Below are 22,831 nucleotides of genomic sequence, written 5' to 3'. Positions count from 1 at the left end.
ACAAAAATATTTCGTAAGTTAAAAAAAAAGGATGTAACTGAAAAATAAACACGAGCACGATATCTTGTAACTTCATTAACTCATCCTCTTATCCTCCATTTTCTTTTATCTTATAGAATGGTTCACAATTTGCAATAAACAGAATTCAATTTTTTTATTTAAAATCTATTTTGCCTCTGAAACATGTTGGTATACTTGGCAATTGAGTTCATAACAAGTTGAAATTATTTTGGAATTCCCTCGGGCGGGACATGTCATGTCTTTTCGATTAGCACAATTTGCACTAAAACTGTTCTGTTGCTGGTTCGCTTCCCCATTGTGCCTGCAGCACCAAACTCACCAACACTGCGCTGTTCCAACTTCTCATATTAAAGCTTTCAAGCATCTGTTATTGGTAAGAACAGAAATTTGATTTAACAATTTATTCTCATCTGCTGATAGTTTTCACTCTTTTTTCCTCCCTTTACATTCCTGCATCAGAAGGACTATATTGGATATAGGAACGAGAAAATGCTAGGAGAAATAACAGAGCAATCTCCTTTTGGATTCTGGTTCATCTATGCGACATGTAGTTGCGAGTCAGAGCACTTGTCCCTTGCTTCAGAGTAAGAAATGACATTTTGTAACCTACCAATTCTATCTGCCATATCTAATTGCTAACAATTGCGAAACATCTGAGTTTCTGAAGCAAGTATTTGGTTTAGGTACTAGCAAGAAAATACCAGCAATGCTACCCATTGCTATGTTGTAATGGCTCCGCTTCGACTCCTCTATACATTGTCAAACATAGTTAAGTATCTTCTAATTTACTAAGAAGCTCAGCTACCTAATCTTCTTTTGGCTTCTCTCTTGCATCTTCAGTTTCAGTATCCTGCAACAACCTGAACTTAAGTATCTTATGAAGCTGTGTTACAGGCTTGACTTGCTTGGACTCGGTTTCCTTAGGGTCTAATATGCGTCTTCCTGGCAAATGGTTGGATTCAGATGGTCCTGTGTCTTCGTGAACCATGGAGGGAGCATCTGCAAAAAGAACTTTAGCTTAATGATAAAATTCCAGATTGATTCAAATATTTTGTGCTTTTTTGTTCTTCCGGCTAATTTGGAAAATGTAAGACATGCAAAGAGGCTTAAGTTCCAGAAACTCCTCAATTCATATGTACCCAGGAAAGAAAATTCCACGGTTCATAGTCCGCAATGTGCCTAATTTTGTCTCAAATTGACATTCATATGCACCAGGGGAAGCGACTAAGATAATCAGATAAATATCTCATGCCTTCCAAACATTTTCAAGAATCTCTTGTACTGTCAATAAAATATGTTGGTACAGACTACAGAGGAGCGTGGCTCACCACTTTCACTAAATACAAGGCATGTCCCAATAGTCTCATCATACTGTCCAATCTGCAAAACAGAAACAAAGACCAATTGAAATATCATATACACAGAGAAAAGTTGAGAACTATGATAGCAGAGACAAGATGGAACAAATGTTATTACAAAATAACATGTTCAAAAGAAACAACATTTTGTGATGTGCAACCAGAATTATTACACCCACTATCCATTATATCTACTTTGTTTTCCCTCACCAACTCTTTTTCTCTAGAATGATCTCAACTAAAGAATCACCAGAAATAAGTGGGGTTGAAACAGATAAAATATATTTGTATCCTCTTATTGATGGAAGACACAACTGTGTGGGCTGAAACTTATAAGGTTTTACTTAAGTGCAATATTGACTATCTTGCAAGAAACAATGAGACAATAAAGTGTCTGTAAGTGTGGCGCACTACTGTGGTGTAAGGGTGTCAGTGGGCATCAAGATGTTTGACCACTGTAACGACTAATGCCACTACAAAGATATAGAACTTGATAAGAATGTGGTGAGCATGATTATAAAGTTCACACAAGTTTTGGACTTCACTCAGCCATTGAAGCCAACTATACTGGTGCAGATAAATTATTATGTCACAGAAAGGGAAAACTAAGCTGTTTTCAAAACCATCAACTCACCAGCTTGATTTTGCCATCAATGGTCAAGATGGGATTCAATGTGTCAAGACCCTGAGAAAAATAAATTGAAGGAAAATAATCAATTGTAATATTTTCATAAAAGCACCACGAAAAAACCCAGTTGTAAAGAACTATGGAACAGTTGAAAACCATGAGTATCTGAAGAGTGAAGAGAAATAAAAAAGAGGGGGTTACACTTTAGTTTGAATCCATAAGAAAATTAAAGCAATTAACTAAAAGGTAAACTTGAGCTAGAAAATCATACAGAGAGAACATATGGTGCATTTGGGGGAATGTGAACTTCGGAGGAAATGCCATCCAAATCAAGCAATACATACTCTGCTTCCTCCTCCTCCACCATGTTATTGTCACAGAGTGATTGGTTTCCCATCATTCAGCGCCAGCAGAAATAACACCACCAAGAAGTGCAATGGATGTTACACGCAGCTGCAGCAAAAGAGAAAAGCTGAAACGAGAAAAGACAGAGAGTAAACAGATGAAGATAAAAACCCTAATTTTTCATTGTACTACAACTTTATATGTACACTAGTGGTGGCTAGTTCATGCCAAGCTCAATGCAAAACATAAAAAATACAGACTTGAAGTTTAAAAACATGTCCATTGGTGTAGTTAAAATTTTGCTATACTACTTGAAGTTTGGTGTACTATTTTATAATTTTTCCTCACAGAACATGACTCTTAATTGCCAACCAGTAATACCACCTTTTTGACAAACCTCTTGATTGCAAGGATTCTCTTTTTCTTTTTTATTGGATGAAGAGAGCAACGGAATTAATTTTAATGGCTTAGAAAGCTTTCGCAGATAATTTTAGCTCTTTGGAGTTCAAAAAACCTCTCTTAGCACTCTTTTGTGGGAATAAAATGATCTCTTTTACTGAAGGTGTAATAAAAGCACAGAATACAAAGTGAATAAATTGTCAAGAAAATATGTACTAAATGCAACACTGAATGAAAAAGTGAAAAATTTAGAAGCATGGAAGGAGGAGAGATAGTGCGTTGATCATCAATAAAGAGAAGTGTAGTTTTTGTGAGAAAACAAAAATATGCAAAACACATACATGGAATGCGATTTGAATGCAATTTGCTTATGTCATAAGTTAATTGAGCTAACGAGCCGTCTGGCAGTGGCGTTAGCACAAATCGCACTGGACAAATGAGTTTTATCAAACTCAATGCTGGAAGGCAACTTATGAATCTCAATTGCCAAAAGCGACTTGTAGGTCTCAATGGATGATTGTGTTTTACTATTTCCAAGATTCTGACCATGTTGCAGAGAATATTCATACTCTAACAACAACAACAACAACAACAACAACCCAGTATAATCCCACTAGTGGGGTCTGGGGAGGGTAGTGGGTACGCAAACCTTACCCCTACCTAGCGTAGAGAGGCTGTTTCCGATAGACCCTCGGCTCCCTCCCTCCAAGAACTCCCCACCTTGCTCTTGAGGTGACTCGAACTCACAAACTCTTGGTTGGAAGTGGAGGGTGCTTACCAGTTACCACCAGAGCAACCCAAGTGCAGTTCAAAATTGTGATTAATGAAAAGCATTCACAGCCTGCTATTTATCTTTTTAGATTCCTCACATGCAGAGAATATTTCGTACTAAAACGCATTCACGAATTGCAACTATATGAAATTACTTGTCAATGCGTATCAAATTTTACAGTTCTCAGGCTTTTTGCAGTGGCATATGAGCAGTCGATTTGTAAACTGCATTTCATAATGTGTTTTATTTTTATCTTTGATAGGTTTTAGATAAGTTAAACACATCCTCTCTAAAATACCCTGAACATTATGGACTTAACCAAAACAAGGATATGCTTTTCTTCAACCAAAGATTGTCATTAAATACCGGAAAATGCTAATTTAAACCAATAATTAGTGTCACCTAGTAGGGAAAATGCTTATTATAACTATCTTACAACTGATATATTTGCACTTTGAAATTTTCAGTTCTCTAAAATAATTCGAGTAAGGATATTTAACTGTCCGAACATAGTACAAATTCAAAGCCACAACATAAAAACCAAAATGATAATTCAAAACAACATAAACCTATTCGGACAGCCATGGCTAGAAGAAAAAGAACAGAAGTCGTCGAGTCGAGCAGCAAGGGTTTTAACAAAATTATCCCTAATTTATCAAAGTGGAGAATAAATTAACTCTAGAATATCAGAGGAAGAACATACCTTTCTTTCGTAGTGAAATTCGAATACAAAATGAATGGAGTTGATTTCACTTTTAGGGCTTTTTCAACGACGCCAAGGTTTGAGCTTGTTGTTGGATGTAGAAAATATTTGCTACAAAAAATCAGTCAAAAACATCGAAAATCGGTTGCTATGGCGGAGGTAAAAGGGGGAAAGGTTGTCCAGGAGGATTTTACACTCTATTATGACCGCAATTTCGGGTTTATACGCCAACTTATAAGCTTCAGAAACAAAATGTGACTTATAAGTCGCATATTATGTATGAGACTTGTCAGAAATGCGTATACTGCCGCCCCCGTACACTTCCTTTTTACCATGAAAAAGGGTTGTAGTAATTTGATTTCTCATTGGTCAAGAACTTTTAGTGGAAAAAAAGAAGACAAAAGCTTGTTCAAGTAGGAATCAACTCAAGATTCAAGAATAAGAAGAAAAGTCACATTCCTTAGTAAATTTGGATACGGTTTCTTCCTTTTCGTACCTATATATATATATATACACACTTAGGGTTGTACAAATAAAATCGACAAAATATATCAACTCGATAATTCGAGTCAAATCGGGAAAAAAAATCCGACTATAATTTGATTTGATTGATTTGGTGTTGGAAAAAAAAACGACGATATTTGGTTTGGTTTTAACTAAAAAAAATCAAACCGAAATCAAACCAACATGATGTTATATGTATAGAAGTTTTAAATATATTTAATACATGAAAATATTTATTGTAATGTAGTTTTTAAATATTTCTTAAGTTTTTTCATAATTTTATTTTTTAATGTATTATTTCAAGTTTGGGCTTATAATTTTTTGATGCTCCATTAAGTTTTATAGTCCATAAATATTAGTAACTCAAATAAATCTTAAACCAAAATCAAATCAATACTAATGATTTATAAAAAATATTCAATTCAATTATACTATGAATGAAAATAGTGTTGGATATCTATTTTTTAGTTTTTCATGGTTTAGATAAAATGCATAACTTATTTTTTTTTCTTTTAGTGTTTAGTCATGTAAATAATAGTGGTTATTAGTCGTACTTATTTTAGCAACTTATTAGTAGTTTTAAATTATGTTTGTTTTCATTATGGCTAATTAATAATATTTAATTTCTTTAATGCGTTTTACTCATCTTATTGTTAAATATTGTAGTACAATGCCATGAATCATCTCATATTTATGTTATTTTATTAAAAATACTTTATATAGTTCTGTCTTACTAGGATTACAGAAATATCTAGAGCACAAATTCTATATTTTGTGTTATGAAGACTTTATGATAAAAAAAACCTGAAACAACCCGAAAACCCGAGAAAAATCGAGATTTAAAAACCCGTCTTTTATTTATTTGGTTTGGTCTTTAGATTTAATAACCCGATATAATTGGTTTGGTTTGGTAATTAGAAAATCCGAATCAACCCGACCTATATACACAAACCTAATGCATATACATGAACATATCAAGAAGAAGCAAATTAAACAAGCATTTTCTACTATATTTTTGCAGCTGAAGTAGAAAAATAATGGTTAGACTGAGAAAAAACTCCAATGTTCCCTGCTAAGGAGCCGTTATTTCCTAAATTTGACATCAAGGGTAACGACGGCCGTTATAGTCGGAATAGGCTCAGTTTAACTTTAGATTCTTGATTATCAAAGGCATTGTGTGTCTTGAACCGGAAATCTTTTATTCATGTTAGAACAATTTATAATGGAATTTGAAATCTCGATTTCTTGATAGATATTGAACGGTTTTCCCAGAGGCAAAGCCATGATTTTAACTTTATAAGTTTTAAATTTTTTAACTATGATTTCATGCTCTAATAACTGAATTCTAAATTTAATGTTTGTACATACTTAATAAATTTCTTAACACAAATAAGTTATTTGAGCAAAAGCTATATATTGGGTTCAGCCGAACCCTGCTCTGACCTCTAGCTCCATCTCTGATCTCGCCTCCAATCCAAATGATTTCTATCTTCCCTTATTAAGATATTTCTTGTTATTAGGAGTTGGTCGAGAGGGATCCATTTATTATGAAACATAAAGAGAGCTTTCAAATATTCCAAGACCTGACTTTCTCATAATTATTTCAATATTTAAATTTATCAATAATATTTTCGAGTATTCTTTATTTACTTAAATATATCAAATAAAATTAAAGTGTCGCAAGAATCACATTATATCTATTCTCCTCTTTATACATTAGTTTTTGCTCTATAATATTTTGATTTTTTGCATTTAGTCTTTATCTGTAATACGAATATTAGCGTATTATTGTATTATTTTTCTAAATGGATGGTGTAGAATTAGTTCAAAGATTAAACATAAAAGTTCTTTTATTATATGCCATACATCTATTAATAATTGTAATGATTATTATTTGCGTACAAATATTTCCGTATTATTTTCAATAAGAAATTAAATTGAATTCTTCTTCCCGTTTGTATTTAATACGAAAGTTTAATTTTTTATTAAGATTACTATATAAGAAGTTAAATTATATCTTTATATATTTTATTTATTTCTCGAAATTATTGTTTGTGTTTTTATCTTATCCATATAGCACATAGTATGACCATATGAATTATTCAAAAACTTTCTCATCTCAAAATATATATTTATATTTATATTTATATTTTTTTCTTTTATATAATAGTTTTCTTAAAAATATATAGATATTTAATTATTTTAAATAACTAATTATTAACTAAACTAACTAATTTTGTCCTAAAATTCAATACTTGATGAATTTTTGTTGTGACACTTGATATCACCACATTGATTTGCTTCTCCTATTCTATATAGATATAGAAATAGATTATTGAAAAATTCCCCCTTTATCCTACAAAATATCTATTTGCCCTTGCTATTTTTATTTTCTCCTTTATGTAATAGGAGTCTTTTTTTATTATATATGATATTCTTTTATTAGGTATTTTATTTATAATCTAAATGATCTTATACCTTATTATAAAGGTAAAATGACCTTCGAGCCACCTAAACTTGCACCCGTTTGTCATACCGGTATATAAACTTAGAACATTTCCATTTAAACACTTCAACTCATACATTTGCCCAATATTAAACCCTTTCATCCATCTGACCATATCGCGTATATTATAAATATGCATACGTAGCCATCTAATCAACAAAAGACCACTAATATTACTACACGTCAGGGGGCACCAACTCCATCCCCCCTCCCCCCCCCCCAAATTTTATAAGTCATACTTTTTATTTCTTTATCTTTCTTCTTACCGTAGCTCGTCGAACTCCATCACAGGTAAGAACTAATATTTTTCACTTATCTATAATACAACAAGAAGAGACTAGAATAAGCAAAGAATGAAAAGAAGCGGCGAAGAATAACTCTCGCCGATGGCTCTAGAGGCTTCGAACAATTGAATTTCTTGTAAATTTATAAGTGGGTTATTGGGTTTAAGAATATTGGAGATGGGTTTCCACTGATCTCTGCTTTTGAGTTTAAAAATTACACCTTTTGAAATAAAGTAAAGAATCCTATAAGGATTAGTAAAATTCAAGAAAGGAAAGTCTAAATTGACGAGGAGATTTAATCATCTTCTCCACCACCACAGCAACATAGATCAGCCCACCTTTCACCATTGACACCTACACGCAAGAAACCCTCCACTATTCTATCGCCTCCAACCTTGTCCATCATTTTTTTTCACAGTCATCACTTAACACCTATTTCCAACTACCTTAATCACCGGTCACAATCATAGAAAAATTAAAGCTTGCTATTACGTCATAATTACCAGCCATATAATGAAATGCCTCTCGAAAACACCTTCAAGTTATCCCCTGGAACCACTAGTAATAACACATTTTCTCTAAAAAAAAAAAAAAAAAAAAATTGGGGGAAGAGGATTTGGAGGAGAGGAGGAGAAGGAAGCAGAGGAGCGAGCGATTGGAGAAGATGGAGGAGTTAGGGGGGATTCAAGGGACATAAGGAAGAAAGAGTGAAAGGGAGTGGTATTTGGCTACTCCTATTTTACAGAAAGAGGGAAGGGTGACGGAAGAAACGAGGGGCTTGGATTTTTCCTTTTTTTTTTTGTCCTTTTGTTCTTTTAATCAACAAATAGATCAAGAAAATTATACTTACGCGCCCCTTTCCACATAGGTGTAGTCAATGGTTAGAGTGGTTTATAATATTCGTTTCAACAAGTAGGAGTGCTAAAATGGAAAATTCCTAAGTTTATGTACCGGTATGACAAATGAGTGCAAGTTTAGGTGGCCCGGAGGCCATTTTACTTATTATAAATTATAAATAGAATAATACTTTTATAATTTTGTTACAAAATATAATCATGAATATAACATGAAATAAATAGCTATTAAAATTATATTTTCTCACCTAGATTTGAAAAATAATATTGGAACCTCTTACAACAATACTAGTATCTTTTCTTTTTGTCAATAAGATTGTACAATTTATGTATAGCTAAAAAAAAGTTATTTTTGCCCTATTTGTACAAATTTTCCAATAAGGAGATTTAATTGAACAAACTTACCTCCCTTTATCTTTGTCCCTACACTTTCTCTCTTATTTTTAATTTTGATTGTCATTAATAAAAATATTTTCTAAATAATAATTTAAATTTTATTTAAAGTATAAATAATAATCTGTTAGAAATTTATTATAAAATCTACCTTTACTTTTATAATAATATTTTGTATTACCTACATTGAGTAAATTATTATAAAATCCTCACCTTCTTTATTTTTAATTGTGAAAATAATTTTTTGAGCTTTTATTGCTATTAATAATATTACTTGTCACACCTCCTTTTTTACGGGAAAATACGTTTTTTCAATTTAAGTGACATTATTGAAATGAGACTATTTATTTTAATTTTTAAGAGAATCCCCACTTGAAATGATTATTTAAGGTGTACCAAGTCACCGTTTATTTTAAATCCCAAATCAAGGAATTTTTGATTCTGTTTAAGTCCGCGAAATCAGAAGACCATGTAAGAAATTCTGTTTATTTTAAATCCCAAATCAAGGAAATTTTGACTCTGTTTAAGTCCGCGAAACCAGAAGACCATGTAAGAAATTCTGTTAATTCGGAAAAAGGTGTGAGACACTCCCGAATTTCATGGTTTTTGCACGGACGCTTTACAATTACACTCGGCTTCATTATCTGCGTATTACACGTTTTAAGCCTATTGTGCGTTTTTACCTTTTACCACATTTATTATAATTTTAGTATTTATGGAATTATTTTAAACAAGTTACGATGTCGTACACTTATTATTTTATACACATTGTAAATCGTGTCACGTGAAACGCACCTGCAATTTACGACATGTTTTAATTTTATTATTACTTTGAAGTTATAAGGCCAAGTCATGCGAACATGCACTCGGATTTGGAATTATGTATCATGACTATGCCACAGGAACCGTACCCATAGTCACAATAATTTTATTAATCGCGCCTATAGTAAGTTACGATATTTTTGAATTATTTTTTAATTTTTTTTAGAGATTATTGTAAGGTCATTAATTATGAAATAGTTGTAGAAAAGCGTGAAGAGAGTTAATTATGGAAAGGTAAGCTACCTTTATAATTAAAGAGGAAAGTGGGCCTGGCGAAGGATTTATTTGACCCAACCATTCATTTATCAAATTGGCCCAAACTAAAAGAGCATACTATTTTTAAGCCTAATCTAATTTTCTGATTTTCTAAGACAACCAAATGGCCCAACTAGGTTAAATACTAACCAAACAACCCATTAATTAATAAAAGCAACTCAAATCTAAAATAATCCTCACAATCAACTTATCAAATTCATGCCAACTCTCTGACATCTTCACATTCAAACTGAAGAGCGAAACTAAGGACCCGTTTGGTCATGAGTTTTGCCAAAATAAATTTGGGATTTATTTGGCAAACATCTGTTTGGCCATAGATTTTATCCATATTTTGGCAAAATTTCAAATTCCAAATTCAAAATTCCAAAATCACCTCAATTGCTGATTTTGGGCCAAAACATGACCGTTATATTTTTTAAAATTTTTAAATATTACCCTGAACTTTTATAGTTTGTAAAAGAGCCACATTTATTACGACCAACTAAATATTTGATGAATATGCTCCCTTATCAACTCAATCCTTTGTGCATCTTACTTTTGCTTCTGATTTGTAGGCTAAACGACTTTCTGAATACTCATATCAATTAACTTTTTCTTTTTAATTAGAAGCCGTAGTTCTCTAATGTGATTTCATTGTAATTAATGATTTATATAGTTCATTATAAAAATAATAATTTTGTACCAAACTTATTTATGTTCATGACTATGGTTTGTGATAATGGTACTATTGGGTATTTGTGATAGTTTTTAGAACTTGTAGGGTATAAGTCATGCTTCATGTTTTTTCAAATAAAAAGTGAAATATATTTTGAAAAATCATGTCCAAACACATTTTCATCTTCAAACCAAACTTCACCCAAATCAGATTTTTCAAAACAAATTTGGAAATCTATGACCAAACGCTAGCTAAAAGAATACAAAATATTAAATCTTAATAAATGACTAAACTATATCTAGAACTAATCAAATGAACTAGAGAAAAAGAATTTAAACATGAGGGGGGGGGGGTTGTGACTGTTTTGCGGCAGTTTTGAGGTGAGTTTTTTGGATGGTTATCAGCTCGGTTTTCATGGCTACTATGCTGCGTTTTTTCCAGCTGAATTTTGGGTTGTTTCACGGGGGAAAGAGCTGGGTTTAGAGTTATTTCGGGGCTGTTTTGTGACTGATTGCAGCTAGTTTTTTATGCTTTGTTGGCTGCGTTTTTGACGAAGACAGAGGTATTTTCATGGTTGTTTGAGTAGCTATTTTGGTGAAGAAAATAGAGCTCTTTTCCGCTAGTTTTTATGGAGTTTCAAGGCTCTTTCGTGGTGGTTTTAGATTGGGAACCTTGGGTGTTTCTAATGAAAGTTAGCGGCTATTTTTGTGGTTTTTATGGCCGGAGAAGATGGGTTTATCAACTGCTATTGATCTAAATCAAATGAAAAAATTGACTCCCCCTTTTTAGTGTGGTTGCCCGCTCCTTTTAGGAAGAAGAGGAAATTCTCAAGTCATTTAGGTTTTTTCTAATTTTTGTTCTCCCTCCCACATATCCTCAACGTGAATATTTTCAAACGCATGAGATGAACATGATGACCTCTTACTGTTACATGAATAACTAAATCCATGAAATACTAATTCTACATCTATTCGAATTCACTTTCCTTTTTAAACATTGACGCTAGAAGAGACTAGCATCAAATTAAACAAATCGCTAACATTTATGAGTTCAAATTTAATCCATAACCATGGTTCAATTAGATTTTCAAGCATTTCATCCGCCAACGAAACTAGATCAAAGCTAAAAGATCAAAACAGTAACAATAAATTAATCATAGGACGAACACAATTTCATACTAGAATAAATCTGGACGAAAACGTGGAGTTTCAGTATATACCTAACGTATATGAGCTAATCTAACCAAAGCCAGTTTCCAAATAAAGGCCATAACACTACTGATGGAGTTTAGAAGCAGTTGTGAGCGAAGCAGCAACAGAAACAGAGTAATCCCAACCCAATTCAACCTTGAGAATCCCAGAAATGCAATTCAAATAGCAAAAGTTGAATTCCTACCCAAAATCTTTTCAATCCTTTTTGAAGTTTTTATTTCAGAGTTTTGAATCTACCTCATTTTTTTTTGTCGAAAGTAAAATTTTATTTCAACTTGCTCTTTTTTGACTCAAGTAGCAAGTCTCAAAAATAACCAAAAACAAGAAGCTATACATCCATACTGTTGCTTATCCAAAACCACTCGATAAGCGTGATTCTTACTCTATCCTAATTGCTATGACTACAAACTAGGATAACTATTCAGTCTATACAGGTCTCCATTTGCATTTTTGTTGACATGTTATATGCACTTGAATTGTAATGTCTTTAGCTATGTCCTTAGCTTCCCTTTTCTGGTCTTGAAATCTTCTGCTATTCTTTTCCATCCAAATATGATACACCACAGCTGCAAAAACGATCCCTAGGATTATTTTCCTTGGATTTCTGTTATTGACATTGTTTTATAACCAATTCACGTCAGACTCCTAGTTTGTGATGCTTCTTTGGTATCTTAGCCATATCGACATTCCCTTCCACAAGTTTTTTGAGTATTGGCACTCAAAGAATAGATGAGCATGTGTTTCTTCAGTATCCCTTTCACATAGCACACATGACTGGGGAACCTGGATTCCCCATCTTGCGAGCCTGTCAATAGTAGCTAGTCTTTGTTGTACTGCCATCCATAGTATTAACTGGTGTTTTGGCAGGATTCCCTTCAACATAATCAGTGATTTCATGGAACTTTAGGATAACATGGCATAGAATAGATATAGGCCTTCTTTATGCTGAATCTTTCATCAGACACAAAGGAGTCTATCATTGTTAGATTAGAAGCCCACCACTCTCTAGCGGAGAAAATTTTCTTCACTAACTAGCGGCCTATTTTGGCATTGTCATGGTAGAAATATTTTTGTGTTTTATGTAGTGATTGTGGATCCACCTAATTTATAGTTTATCTTTCTTTGCAGTTATAGCCCATAGAAGTTTGGTAGTGCAACCTTGTTCCATAATGCATAGTTGATGATGTTTAGACCATCAGCAGCTCTTGGTTTGCATAGCGTTTCCCAAGCAACAGGAGCTCTACTAGTGTTGTCATGTACTCCAACCCAAAGAAAATTCCTACAAATGCTATTAATTGTCTTAATGGCCTTCTTTGGTATTAAGAATACCTGCGCCCAGTAGGTCTGCATCTCAAATAAAACACTTTTAATGAGTTGTAGTCTTCCAGCATAGGATAGAAACTTAGAAGTCCAGCTTCTGATCCTGTCTACAATCTTTTCAACTAATGGTATGCACTGGTGGGTTATGAGCTTCCTTGTGGACAGAGGTACTCCAGGGTACTTGAATGGAAGAGTACCTAGAGTTAAGTGCAACTCAACTATCATTTTTTCTTTGAAGGCCACATGCACCCCTGCTATATATAAGGAACTCTTTTTCAAGTTTGCTTTAAGTCCAGAGACAGCAGAAAAGTGTTCAAATACTCCCATCATTAGCTTCATAGATATTTCATCTGTCCTACAACACATCAGCAAAGCAAATGTGTAGAACTTGTAGACTTGCAAACTTAGGGTGGAAGTTAAAGTCAGGATTTTGTATGAGTGTCTTTAGGAATTTGTTCAAGTATTAGATTACCAGCACAAACAAATATGGAGACATTGGGTCTCCCTGTCTTAGCCCTTTTTTTGCTTCAAATCTGTTAGTCAATCCACAGTTAAGTAACAATGTGTAGCTAACAGTTATTACACGTTCCATTATCAGGGTTACCAGTTTGTAGAGGATCCCAAATTCTAGTAATACCATTATCAAGAAGCTCCATTCTACTGTCATATGCTTTCTTGATATCAACCTTGATCATGCATATGGAGGAGACTATTTTTTGAGTATATCCCTTGATCAGCTCATGTGCCATTATAACATTGTCAAGTATGTTCCTACCTTTAATGAAGGCAGACTGTGAAGGCCCTACCAATATATCAACAACTAGTTTAAGCCTAGCTGTTAGTATCTTAGCAATAATTTTATATAGTGTGGAGCAGCATGTAATATGCCTAAATTCCTTGACATAAGTAGGGTTCTGAACTTTGGGTATCAAAGTGACTGTCGTGCAATTTATTTCTTTCAACAACTTGCCAGTTTCAAAGAATTGTAGTATAGCTTCTGTGACCTCCTTACCAATAATTGGCCAGAATTCTCTAAAAAATTCAGCAGGGTATCCATTTATACCTGGTGTCTTGTCACTAGGGAGATTCTGCACAACGTGAGCTATTTTCTTAGATATTACATGCTTTAAGAGTTGATGTTGCTGATCCATGATTAGACATGGGCCATTTATAGCTATATTAATATCTATACTAGGCAATTCATTAGCTGCTTCACCCAGTAGATGCTGAAAAAACTGAATGAACTCCTGTTGTATCTGTTTAGGTTCAGAAATTTTGATATGTTATTCATTGTAGATACATGTTACCTTGTTCCTTGCTTGTCTGGATCTCATGTAAGTATGGAAGTATTCGGAGTTGCAGTCACCTAATTTGATCCAGGTGGCCCTGGATTTCCGTCTCAATACTTGTTCATGTACTGCTTCCCATTTATCTATAAGTCCCAATGTACTTCTTTCCTCCTCAAACAGTGAGTTATCAAAGTAGTCTTTATTAAGCTTGTCATGCACCTCCTTCAATGTTTCTCTCAGTTGAATTAGTTTCTTCTCAACTGAAGAGTGTTCCTATTGGAGGCCTCTAGTCTGCATCTCCACTAACTTTAACTTCCTCCATATTGTGTATATTGTGTAGCCTTGAATCTGTTGATTCCATATGGATTACAACACCTGTTTGTATTCTTGTAGCTGTATCACTGTAGACAAGAGTCTAAATAGCTTTTTCACTTTCATTCTGGTAACCTCTGTGGTTATCATAATTGGTGAATTATCTGAACACCCTGGCAACATGTAGATAGCTTCCACACCATTGTATTGTTGAAACCAATCAGCATTTCCAAACGCCTAATCAATGTGGCTGTAGATTCTGATGTCTGCATCCCTCTTGTTACTCTATGAGAATTTGCAGCCTCTCTTAGTAATTTGCCCTACATCAATATCATCAATAGACTGTGGGAAATCAGTTATCTCTGCTTGATGAACTGGGGCTCCATTCAGTCTATCTTCTACATGTATGACATTATTGAAATCACCTATTATAAGCCAAGGTCTATTAGTATGTATGTTCCTCAGGCTTCCCCAAAGTGGAATTCTGTCATGAATAGTGTGCAATCCATATACAAATGTTATATAGCTGGAGAAAGATGAGTTATTATCAGTGACAAAGCAGTACATCATCTGACCAGAACAATCCAGCACTGTCACTTTAACATTTGCCACTCTCCATCCTATCCAAATTCTACCATTTGGTGCATATGCATAGTTGTCCTTGAACTTTCAATCCACACCAAACTTCCTTTGTATTGCTTTTACTCTATGTCGTTTAACACTAGTCTCTAGGAAAGCTACATATCTACTTTATTAAGCAATTGAAACTTTTTGAATTCCCGTTGTTTATGGGACTTATTCGGTCCTCTTATATTCCAAGAGACAATGATCATGGAGGATTCTGTGGTATAGGACTAGTACTCTCAGTTGCATTTTGAGCTTCACCTCTACTAGAAGATAGCCCATGTTGACTATTATTTGATGGCCTTTCCAGAATTGTCAAGGGTGCAAATGGATTCCTTCTAGATAATTCCTCACAGTTGATATCCTTGTGGCTCTTCTTGCCATATGATCCTTGAAATACAACAACATGTTTACCTTGATTGGTAACTTATATCTCTACTACTGGTTCCTGTTGTGTAGGTTCCTATTGAGGTAGAACAGTAGTTGTGCTATTTTCTGTATCATTTGGTTTGGGCTTCCATTCCCATTTTGCCTTCTTCTTTCTTTTCCTTTTATTCTGTTTAGGGTCTTCCTCCTGCTGTATGGCTTGTTGGCAATCACCTGTATTGTGCCCAAATTTATTACAATCCATACAAAGTTTTGGTTTCCATTCAAATTTCACTTTTTGCTCCCAGCTGCTTCCATCTGGTTTCTCAATGGTTAACTCATCTGCTTCCAATACTGGATAGGCAGCTCGGGAAGACTAACCTATATAGGAATGATCCTCATTGATTTGTTTTGATTCTGAAATTCAAAATCCCATTCCTTCAAGACCATGGGTCTATTGTTGAAGGTATAAGGTCTATTTTATATAATTACAATTTTATCCTCCATTGATTCAAATCGAAATATAAAATAACTATCATCATAAGAAATACCTTCGGAGTAGTCACCAAGTTCCAAACCCCGTAGACGATTTTGAACATTTTCTTAAACGGAGGGTTTCTCCTAGTACATACCCAATTAAAGATGTTTTCAATCGCTTACACTGTTCTTCTATCTATTTCGGGTTCAACTTGGCCACTTTCACTCTGTATTTGATCACCGGAGGATAGAAATCCAGCTGCATGCCGTGTGTTTGTGTTCTGTTACCTTTAACTACCTTTGTCATGGTCTATTTTATACTCTGAGACCCAGTTGAGTAGGTTAATTTTCTCGTCGATGTCAGCAATCCTGGTTCAATTACTGGTGATTCCTCTTTCTCCGGTGGAGCTTGCATGACAGTAGGGGCACTCCCCATGCCTGCCATCCAAATGTAACAGTTGCATTAGGGCCTATTTCTGAGGAATGCCAGTTTCAGGAGTAATCATTCGATTTCTATTATCTACTGGGAGTGGTGAGTTTATAGAGAGGGGAAGGTTGTTATTCCGGTGAGTCATTGCGAACGACGTAGGTTAGCTACCCTTGCTCAACTTTCGCCAGAGCCTCTCTCTCTACATTTCTCTCTTAGGTTAAAGTGACACATTGTTTAATTACTAACTGCAAAAAACTCATGTTAGATTCAAATTTGCATTTCAAAATCCTTGTGTGTGCTTCTGAGATTTTTTTTAGATCCCCCTCAATTGCGTGTGAGTGTGTGTGTAGGGGTTAGTGAAGGAGTCAATGAGTGAATTGGGTGCTTATTTGTGTGTCTATTCCCTGATTGTGAATCCGAGTGGGTGTTTGTGTATAAAGATCAACGTGAGGGTCTGTAGCCGTCCGATTGGATGAGATGAAGGGTGGGGATCAATTTGAAATTAAACGTGGTCGTTTGGCTTTTTTAGAAGTGTGCGGACTGAATCAGGTAAACAGGCTTGGGTTTGGACGGGGTTGAGAGGCAATTGGGCTTTTTCAAAAATTGGCCCAATGCCAAAACATGGCTATTAGCCTTTCCTTTTTTTCTTGTTGTGAATTCACAAATTGGCCACTTATTTAGACAGTCCAACTTTGAACCAATTTTGTAAAATTAACTTACTTTCCTATTTTATCTAACAATTGAACTTGTGAATTAACCAATTAACTAATTACTTGAACTAAAAATGTAAAATGATTAATAAATTTTGTGATTTTTATGTATTTTAATAATGCAATTAAAAGGTGGTTAAATCCTAAAAATACAACTAAAATGCTAGAATAAAATAGCATAAAAAGATATTTTTTTTTATATTTTTGTGATTTAAAGTGCTTCTAAATCTGCATAAAAAATGCAAAACAAATTAACAAAACTAGAGAAAAAATCTAAAATTTTATAAAAGAAATTAAAACTATTTTTGGACTATTTTAGGAGTAATTTAATATATGGACAAAAATTACGTGCTCCCATTACTAATACGAGCAGATATTTTACGTATCTTTTTTTGTTCTGCTCATTTTTTTCATTACTCATATAGCTAATTATTATTTAAAAAAATGTAGCTAATAAATATACTCACTTGATTACTATGTATTTTTTTATTTTTCTATTTTAAAAATGACAACATTATTTATTATTTATAGGCACGTCCGAAGTAACACCAGCTGAATTGCAGCTCTCGCGCCTCTCTTGTCATATACACCTATTTCTCTTCCAAAGCAATGCCCACTGACACACAATTTCAAAAAGTATTAAGAATACCTGCGCCCAGTAGGTCTGCATCTCAAATATAACACTTTTAATGAGTTGTAGTCTTCCAGCATAGGATAGAAACTTAGAAGTCCACCTTCTGATCCTGTCTACAATCTTCTCAACTAATAGTATGCACTGGTGAGTTGTGAGCTTCTTTGTGGACAGAGGTACTCCAGGGTACTTGAATGGAAGAGTACCTAGAGTTAAGTACAACTCAACTATCATTTTTTCTTTGAAGGCCACATGCACCTCTGCTATATATAAGGAACTCTTTTCCAGGTTTGCTTTAAGTCCAGAGACAGCAGAAAAGTGTTCAAATACTCCCATCATTAGCTTCATAGATATTTCATCTGTCCTACAGCACATCAGCAAAGCAAATGTGTAGAACTTGTAGACTTGCACACTTAGGGTGGAAGTTAAAGTCAGGATTTTGTATGAGTGTCTTTAGGGATTTGTTCAAGTATTACATTGCCAGCACAAACAAATATGGAGACATTCGGTCTCCCTGTCTTAGCCTTTTTTTTGCTTCAAATCTGTTAGTCAATCCACCGTTAAGTAATAATGTGTAGCTAACAATTGTTACACGTTCCATTATCAGGGTTACCAGTTTGTAGAGGATCCCAAATTCTAGTAATACCATTATCAAGAAGCTCCATTTTACTGTCATATGCTTTATTGATATCAACCTTGATCATGCATATGGAGGAGACTATTTTTTGAGTATATCCCTTGATCAGCTCATGTGCCATTATAACATTGTCAAGTATGTTCCTACCTTCAATGAAGGCAGACCGTGAAAGCCCTACCAATATATCAACAACTAGTTTAAGCCTAGCTGTTAGTATCTTAGCAATGATTTTATATAGTGTGGAGCAGCATGTAATATGCCTAAATTCCTTGACATAAGTAGGGTTCTGAACTTTGGGTATCAAAGTGACTGTCGTGCAATTTATTTCTTTCAACAACTTACCAGTTTCAAAGAATTGTAGTATAGCTTCTTTGACCTCCTTACCAATAATTGGCCAGAATTCTCTAAAAAATTCAGCAGGGTATCCATCTACACTGGTGCCTTGTCACTAGGGAGATTCTGCACAACATGAGCTATTTCCTCAGATATTACATGCTTTAAGAGTTAATGTTGCTGATCCATGGTTAGACAGCCATTTATAGCTATATTGATATCTATACCAGGCAATTTATTAGCTACTTCACCGAGTAGATGCTGAAAAAATTGAATGAACTCCTGTTGTATCTGTTTAGGTTCAGAAATTTTGATCTGTTGTTCATTGTAGATACATGTTACCTTGTTCCTTGCTTGTCTGGATCTCATGTAAGCATGGAAGTATTCGGAGTTGCAGTCACCTAATTTGATCCAGGTGGCCCTGGATTTCCGTCTCAATACTTGTTCATATACTGCTTCCTATTTATCTATAAGTCCCAATGTACTTCTTTCCTCCTCAATCAGTGAGTTATCAAAGTAGTCTTTATTAAGCTTGCCATGCACCTCCTTCAATGTTTTTCTCAGTTGAATTAGTTTCTTCTCAACTGAAGAGTGTTCCTGTTAGAGGCCTCTAGTCTACATCTCCACTAACTTTAACTTCCTCCATATTGAGTACATTGTGTAGCCTTGAATCTGTTGATTCCATGTGGATTACACCACTTATTTGTATTCTTGTAGCTGCATCACTGTAGACAAGTGTCTAAATAGCTTTTTCACTTTCATTCTGGTAACCTCTGTGGTTATCATAATTGGTGAATTATCTGAATACCCTGGCAACATGTAGACAACTTCAACACTATTGTATTGTTGAAACCAATCAGCATTTCCAAACGCCCAATCAATGTGGCTGTAGATTTTGATGTTTGCATCCCTCTTGTTACTCTATGAGAATTTGCAGCCTCTCTTAGTAATTTGCCCTACATCAATATCATCAATAGACTGTGGGAAATCAGTTATCTCTGCTTGATGAACTGGGGCTCCATTCAGTCTATCTTCTACATGTATGACATTATTGAAATCACCTATTATAAGCCAAGGTCTATTAGTATGTATGTTCCTCAGGCTTCCCCAAAGTGGAATTCTGTCATGAATAGTGTGCAATCCATATACAAATGTTATATAGCTGGAGAAAGATGAGTTATTATTAGTGACAAAGCAGTACATCATCTGACCAGAACAATCCAGCACTGTCACTTTAACATTTGCCACTCTCCATCCTATCCAAATTCTACCATTTGGTGCATAGGCATAGTTGTCCTTGAACTTCCAATCCACACCAAACTTTCTATGTATTGCTTTTGATCTATGTCGTTTAACACTAGTCTCTAGGCAAGCTACATATCTACTTTATTAAGCAATTGAAACTTTTTGAATTCCCGTTGTTTATGGGACTTATTCGGTCCTCTTATATTCCAAGAGACAATGATCATGGAGGATTCTGTGGTATAGGACTAGTACTCTCAGTTGCATTTTGAGCTTCACCTGTACTAGAAGATAGCCCATGTTGACTATTGTTTGATGGCCTTTCCAGAATTGTCAAGGGTGCAAATGGATTCCTTCTAGCTAATTCCTCATAGTTGATATCCTTGTGGCTCTTCTTGCCATATGATCCTTGAAATACAACAACATGTTTACCTCGATTGGTAACTTGTATCTCTACTGCTGGTTCCTGTTGTGTAGGTTCCTATTGAGGTAGAACAGTAGTTGTGCTATTTTCTGTATCATTTGGTTTGGGCTTCCATTCCCATTTTGCCTTCTTCTTTCTTTTTCTTTTATTCTGTTTTGGCTTTTCCTCCTTCTGTATGGCTTGTTGGCAATCACCTGTATTGTGCCCAAATTTGTTACAATCCATACAAAGTTTTGGTTTCCATTCAAATTCCACCTTTTGCTCCCAGCTGCTTCCATTTGTTTTCTCAATGATTAACTCATCTGCTTCCAACACTGGATAGGCAGCTCGGGAAAACTAACCCATATAGGAATGATCCTCATTGTTTCGTTTTGAATCTGAAATTCAAGATCCCATTCCTTCAAGACCATGGGTCTATTGTTGAAGGTATAATGTCCATTTTGTATAATTACAACTTTATCCTCCATTGATTCAAATCGAAATATGAAATAACTATCATCATAAGAAATACCTTCAGTGTAGTCACCAAGTTCCAAACCCCATAGACGAATTTGAACATTTCCTTAAACGGAGGGTTTTCCCTAGTACATACCCAATTAAAGATGTTTTCAATCGCTTACACTGTTCTTCTATCTCTTTTGGGTTCAGCTTGGCCACTTTCACTCTGTCTTTGATCACCGGAGGATAGAAATTTAGCTGCATGCCGTGTGTTTGTGTTCTGTTACCTTTAACTACCTTTGCCATGGTCTATTTTATACTTTGAGACCCAGTTGAGTAGGTTAATTTTCTTGCCGATGTCAGCAATCCTGGTTCAATTACTGGTGATTCCTCTTTCTCCGGTGGAGCTTGCATGACAGTAGGGGCATTCCCCATGCCTGCCATCCAAATGTAACAGTTGCATTGGGGCCCTGAGGAATGCCAATTTCAGGAGTAATCATTCGATTTCTATTATCTACTGGGAGTGGTGAGTTTGTAGAGAGGGGAAGGTTGTTGTTCCGGTGAGTCATTGCGAACGACGTAGGTTAGCTACCCTTGCTCAACTTTTGCGAGAGCCTCTCTCTCTACATTTCTCTCTTAGGTTAAAGTGACACATTGTTTAATTACTAACTGCAAAAGACTCATGTTAGTTTCAAATTTGCATTTCAAAATCCTTGTGTGTGCTTCTGAGATTTTTTTTAGATCCCCCTCAATTGCGTATGAGTGTGTGTGTAGGCGTTAGTGCAGGAGTCAATGAGTGAATTGGGTGCTTATTTGTGTGTCTATTCCCTGATTGTGAATCCGAGTGGGTGTATGTGTATGAAGATCAGCGTGAGGGTCTGTAGCCGTCCGATTGGATGAGATGAAGAGTGGGGATCAATTTGAAATTAAACGTGGCCGTTTGGCTTTTTTAGAAGTGTGCGGACTGAATCAGGTAAACATGCTTGGGTTTGGATGGGGTTGAGAGGCAATTGGGCTTGTTCAAAAATTGGCCCAATGCCAAAACATGGCTATCACCCTTTCCTTTTTTCCTTGTTGTGAATTCACAAATTGGCCACTTATTTAGACAGTCCAACTTTGAACCAATTTTGCAAAATTAACTTACTTTCCTATTTTATCTAACAATTGAACTTGTGAATTAACCAATTAACTAATTACTTGAACTAAAAATGTAAAATGATTAATGAATGTTGTGATTTTTATGTATTTTAATAATGCAATTAAAAGGTCGTTAAATCCTAAAAATACAACTAAAATGCTAGAATGCAATAGCATGAAAAGATAAATTTTTTGTTACATTTTTGCGATTTAAAGTGCTTCTAAATCTGCATAAAAAATGCAAAACAAATTAATAAAACTAGATAAAAATTTCTAAAATTCTATGAAAGCAATTAAAACTATTTTTGGACTATTTTAGGAGTAATTTTACATATGGACAAAAATTACGTGCTCACATTACTAATACGAGCAGATATTTTACTGTATTTGTTTTTGTTTTGCTCATTTTTTTCATTACTCATATAGCTAATTATTATTGGAAAAAATATAGCTAATAAATATACTCACTTGATTACTACGTATTTTTTTATTTTTTCATTTGGCAAATGACAACATTATTTATTATTTATAGGCACGTCCGAAGTAACACCAGCTGAATTGCAGCTCTCGCGCCTCTCTTGTCATATACACCTATTTCTCTTCCAAAGCAATGCCCACTAACACAGAATTTCACAAAATATCCTACGTGGATGCTGTGGTTTGTGAGTCCAGAACCCATTTATGGTTTTTTAGACAAGTGTGACGAAAATGTGTGTTTAAAAAAAAGAGT

The 22,831-nt window shown here is 34.6% G+C and overlaps 2 protein-coding genes across 3 annotated transcripts; both read right to left on the bottom strand.

Moving 5' to 3' along the window:
- Nucleotides 1-618: 618 nt before the first annotated feature.
- LOC107816229 (uncharacterized) lies at nucleotides 619-4,418 on the bottom strand. Of its 2 annotated transcripts, none has more exons than XM_016641929.2 (5): nucleotides 4,227-4,418; nucleotides 2,279-2,479; nucleotides 2,014-2,064; nucleotides 1,350-1,401; nucleotides 619-1,020 (listed from the first exon to the last, which is right to left on the bottom strand). In XM_016641929.2, the coding sequence occupies exons 2-5, from the start codon at nucleotides 2,405-2,407 to the stop codon at nucleotides 827-829; spliced, it is 426 nt and encodes a 141-aa protein (XP_016497415.1). In that variant the 5' UTR covers nucleotides 2,408-2,479; nucleotides 4,227-4,418; the 3' UTR covers nucleotides 619-826. The 2 variants fall into 2 exon arrangements, with proteins under 2 accessions (XP_016497415.1, XP_016497414.1); XM_016641928.2 differs by having other exon boundaries at nucleotides 2,279-2,460; nucleotides 4,227-4,381.
- Nucleotides 4,419-11,509: 7,091 nt separating this feature from the next.
- Nucleotides 11,510-16,555, bottom strand: LOC142167054 (uncharacterized). Its single transcript, XM_075227208.1, has 9 exons — nucleotides 16,441-16,555; nucleotides 15,755-15,996; nucleotides 14,977-15,222; nucleotides 14,716-14,889; nucleotides 14,359-14,562; nucleotides 13,635-14,307; nucleotides 12,890-13,401; nucleotides 11,799-11,866; nucleotides 11,510-11,642 (listed from the first exon to the last, which is right to left on the bottom strand). The coding sequence occupies exons 1-9, from the start codon at nucleotides 16,553-16,555 to the stop codon at nucleotides 11,510-11,512; spliced, it is 2,367 nt and encodes a 788-aa protein (XP_075083309.1).
- Between the last annotated feature and the right edge of the window lie 6,276 nt (nucleotides 16,556-22,831).

Source organism: Nicotiana tabacum, chromosome 2, assembly GCF_000715075.1.
Source record: "Nicotiana tabacum cultivar K326 chromosome 2, ASM71507v2, whole genome shotgun sequence".
Classification (NCBI taxonomy): domain Eukaryota; kingdom Viridiplantae; phylum Streptophyta; class Magnoliopsida; order Solanales; family Solanaceae; genus Nicotiana; species Nicotiana tabacum.
Note: the sequence above shows the minus strand (reverse complement) of the source record. Positions and strands in the feature narration are given on the sequence as shown.

Excerpts from the sequence above, each read along its gene's own strand:
- LOC107816229 (XM_016641929.2), bottom strand. The coding sequence starts at position 2,407 with ATGATGGGAAACCAATCACTCTGTGACAATAACATGGTGGAGGAGGAG. Across the intron at positions 1,402-2,013 it reads TTGATGGCAAAATCAAGCTG|ATTGGACAGTATGATGAGAC; the intron begins GTGAGTTGATGG and ends TCTGTTTTGCAG. Across the intron at positions 1,021-1,349 it reads CCTTGTATTTAGTGAAAGTG|ATGCTCCCTCCATGGTTCAC; the intron begins GTGAGCCACGCT and ends TTCTTTTTGCAG.
- LOC142167054 (XM_075227208.1), bottom strand. The coding sequence starts at position 16,555 with ATGGGGAGTGCCCCTACTGTCATGCAAGCTCCACCGGAGAAAGAGGAA. Across the intron at positions 14,563-14,715 it reads AGCTACAAGAATACAAACAG|GAGGTGCATGACAAGCTTAA; the intron begins GTGTTGTAATCC and ends GAAACATTGAAG. Across the intron at positions 13,402-13,634 it reads TAACCCTGATAATGGAACGT|ATGAAATATCTATGAAGCTA; the intron begins GTAATAACTGTT and ends GTTGTAGGACAG.